Source organism: Haliaeetus albicilla, chromosome 6, assembly GCF_947461875.1.
Source record: "Haliaeetus albicilla chromosome 6, bHalAlb1.1, whole genome shotgun sequence".
NCBI classification, from domain to species: domain Eukaryota; kingdom Metazoa; phylum Chordata; class Aves; order Accipitriformes; family Accipitridae; genus Haliaeetus; species Haliaeetus albicilla.
In genome coordinates this window covers 20,662,886-20,667,034 of record NC_091488.1, presented here as the reverse complement: position 1 = coordinate 20,667,034, position 4,149 = coordinate 20,662,886, and the positions used below count along the sequence as shown (strand labels likewise).

The 4,149-nt window shown below is 41.4% G+C and overlaps 1 protein-coding gene across 1 annotated transcript; it reads right to left on the bottom strand.

Moving 5' to 3' along the window:
* Positions 1 to 276: 276 nt before the first annotated feature.
* Positions 277 to 3,845, bottom strand: LOC104323407 (endogenous retrovirus group K member 18 Pol protein). The gene is given in 3 exon segments (XM_069786106.1): positions 277 to 1,400; positions 1,521 to 2,999; positions 3,116 to 3,845. Coding segments are annotated over 3 exon segments (3,333 nt in total).
* Between the last annotated feature and the right edge of the window lie 304 nt (positions 3,846 to 4,149).

Here is a 4,149-nt window from a genome sequence, read left to right as displayed (position 1 = left end):
GAGGTGTTTCCAATTCTCATTGACCCTAACAGGTTTAATTCTTGGGGATCCCAAGGCAGAGATGTGTTCAGGCCGTTAATAAGTTCAGCACTACAATGACTAACATTCTTAGAATTACTATAATTGTTCACACTATAGCGGTTAAATTCTTTGACTTTAAATCCAGGTACTCCTGTTAAGCAGGTTCGAAAAGGCTCTGTAGCAGAGGCAAGCGAAAGACAAAAGGTTTGTTGTCCTGTTTTGTTTGCCCAGGTAACCCACATGTTTCCTCTGGGTTCAATCTTGTAGAGGGTCATTACTGCTGGGATCAATGTCCCTAGGATCAGGATCTTGAGCATCTTGGTTGTCAGGCGGATCCTGAAGAGTCAGAGCAGGTTTTACGGCTCGACTAGGCACCCACACCGGGCCGTGACCTGTGGAGACACACATATAACCTCGACTGTTAAATATAACAGGAACAGGTCCTAACCAGACTCCAGAAACCGGATCTTTATACATCACTTTAAGTTGTGGGAGTGTTGTTGTACTATTAAATTTCAAATTTTGATGGTGAATCACCACCGGCGGTTCTTCTCAGTCACCCATAAGGCAAAGAAAGTTCAACGTAAAAAGAACTCGCTGTAATCTTTGTTGGACATCTGTTTCTACTCCTTTCTGCTTATTTAGGTAATCTTTCAATACTTGATGAGTGCGCTTCACTAATCCTTGTCCCGTAGGTGAGTGTGGGATTCCAGTTACATGATTGACTCCCCATCTTTGCAAAAATGCTCTGACCTTTTGACTAATATAAGCAGGTCCATTATCAGTTTTAATACATTCTGGCACTCCTAATATAGCAAAGCAAGCAAGCAAATGTTTACATACGTGAGGTGCTTTCTCTCCAGGCAATGCAGTTGCCCAGATCATCTTTGAGAAGGTATCAATGGTCACTTGTACATATTTCAAGCGACCAAATTCCGGGATGTGTGTAACATCCATTTGCCATAACTCCAATGCTTTTAGTCCTTTTGGGTTCACTCTTAGCCCTATACCCGGGCCATGGTTTCCACATTTTGGACAGGCTTGGACAATGCTTCGAGTCTCATTCTCTGTTAAATTGAATTGTCTCTTTAGGCCTTTTGCATTTTGACGGAAATTTTCATGATTTTGTCTAGCTTGTTGAAATTTATCTATAGGTGGTACATGGTATACTGGACTGACTAAACTGTCAGCAAGCTGGTTACCTTTGCCTAGCCCAATATCTAACTGATGGCTACGAATATGGATAACACAACAAGCGGCTGTTTGTTGGCTAAGTATAGATCGCAGTTGAATAAACAGGTTCCCCAGCCTAGGATTAGCTGTTTCTTTAAGCAGGGCATCTTCCAAACGTGGGACTATTCCAGCTACATACAAAGAATCTGTTACCACATTCAAAGGGGTGTTCAGTCAATTATTTAAAGTCCATACTACTGCGGTTAGTTCCAACGTTTGAAGGGAATCTTGAGACTGCCCTTCTATGATATGTTGACACCACTGACCCTTTTCTTCCCAAATACAGGCTGCACGCCGTAGGCGTTTTCCTGCATCTGTATACACAGTGACACCTTTCCGCAGCGGTTCATTTTGTACCTTGGGTTTTTCTAACCACTGATTTCTTTTTAGGACTTGCCATAATTTTCCCTTTGGCTGTTGCAAATGTATCTTCCCACCATAACTTAACAGAGCCTCTTGAATGGCAACGTCATTGCATAGCCACCATTCTAAGTCTTGAATATTTATAGGTAGGCTAATATCCCCTGGCTCTTCGCCACTGATTTCTATAATTTGTGATCTTCCCTTTCGTATTAATTCTCCTATTGCTCCCGTTCGTGTTTGAATACTCGTCTTTGGCTGTACACCTAAAAAGACCCATTCTAAAATCTTAAACCCTTCACATTTGTCAGTGGCATCCTCATCCTCAACTGAAGAGAGAGGAGAATCAGATTCCCCTTTCTTGTTTTGCCACTGACAAATGACTGCATACGGTGAACTTTTGCCATTACATATTATTAAAGACACTGGTAAGTTGAAAATGCGTCGTGACGACCAGGTAGATTGTAGTTTCTGTGTAATGTTCTGTAAAGCTAGTTGTTGTTCTTCTGTTAAATTCATGGTGTCTGCCGGTTGATTGCCTCTTAAGAGTTTTGTTAGGGGCTCTATGTCAGTATTAGAAATGCCGACACAGTTGTGCACCCATTGAATATCTCCAAGTAGTGTCTGCACATTTGTTAGCATGTGTAAGTGAGTCATAAGTTCTGGTTTTTGTGGTCGAATTTTGCAATTTGTGATAGGCCATCCGAGATATTTCCATGGGGCTGTGCGCTGTATCTTTTCTGGTGCGATGACAAGTCCTTTTTTTGTAAGTGTGTTGGTCAAATGTTGTAAAGATTCTTCTGTAAAAAGTTCTTGTTGACAACAAAGGATGTCATCCATATAATGATAAATTATTGTGTTTGGCCATTGTTCTCGAAGTGGTTTTAGCGTCCATGCTACATAAAGTTGACACAGTGTAGGTGAATTTTTCATTCCTTGGGGTAAGACAACCCATTCTTAACGGTCTGCTGGTGCAGCTTTGTTTATGGACGGTATGGAAAAAGCAAATCGTTGTGTGTCTTGAGGATGTAAAGGAATGGTAAAAAACCAGTCTTTTAAATCTATAATTAATATGTGTCATCCCTGTGGTAACATACTTGGTGATGGCATTCCAGGTTGTAGGGCGCCCATAGTTTGCATTTGTGTATTAACTTTTCGTAAATCATGTAAAAGTCGCCATTTTCTGTTTTTCTTAGGGATTACAAAGATAGGTGTGTTCCACAGGCTAACAGAAGGTTTTATGTGTCCAGCTGCAAGTTGTTCAGCAATCAGTTGTTCTGTAATTCGCACTCGCTCTTCAGTCATGGGCCACTGGTCAACCCACACAGGTTCATTGGAAGTCCAAGTCAATGGTGGGTTGGGCGACTGCTCTCCAGTGCCCAAGACTAAAAATGGCTTGTTGTTAAAACTGTTCCAATTTGGCTTAAAACATCACGACCGATTAAGGCTTCTAATGCTCCAGGTAAAGGTAACACATATACTTTAACATTCACTTGTTGACCTTCTGGAAATTGTATTTGAATTGGCTGTTTACTAATATAAGGTGTAGATTGTCCTCCAACACCTGTAATAGATGATGTTGGCAGTTCTACTGACCAACTCACAGGCCAGACAGCTCGACTTATAATTGTGACATCAGTTCCGGTGTCTAACATGGCTAGGATTTGTTTGGTCATGCCATGTTGTGAAAGGATTACAGTCATTGTAGGGCGTTGGTCCATTTTTGTAGTAAAACAAATAGCAGGCCCTGTGGATCCAAAGCTACGATTACCACGATGAACATCTGTTCTTGGTGGATAACCTAGTAGGCTAATAAAGGCTACTATTTGTGCAATTCTACTGCCTTTTGGAATAAACAAAGGTGGGCAAATGGTATAGGCCATGATATAGATTTGACCCATATAATCTGTATCTATGACTCCAGGTAACACAATTAATCCTTTGATTCCCGCTGATGAGCGGCCTAGCAACAATCCTCCGATAGCACTGATTCGATGGAATAATGGTCCTCTTGCATTGCTGGGAATTTTTTGGACATTGGAGTCGGTGAGAGTAACATCTATTGTGGTCTTTACGTTGATTTTTATGCTCCCTCGGGTTGCTGGGTGTTGTTGTTGTAAAAAACCTTTGTTTCCTGATGAGGGTTTATTTGTTTCTGCACGCGGTCCCTTCCCATGCTCAGTTTGTAGTTTCCCATACAGGCTTTGGTGGCATGGGTACTCTTCTGACATTTGTCACACCATACAGTGCTGCGACAATTCGTTTTAACATGACCTGTGTCACCACAATGAAAACATTTTCCACGAAAGGGTTGGCTAGGTGTGTGACTTTGCTTTTTCTGCACTACTGCGGCTAAGGGCTGCATTATTTCTCGGACAGCTCTTTGTACTGCTGCGGTAACTGTAGTGCTTTGTTTTTGTGCCTCTGTCCTTTCTACTCTTAACAGCATTTCTTCAACACTGGCTTCTTTTGGCAGACTAGCCAAAATTTGTTTAGTAGTTTTATTAGCATTATCAAAGGCCAATATTTTAAACA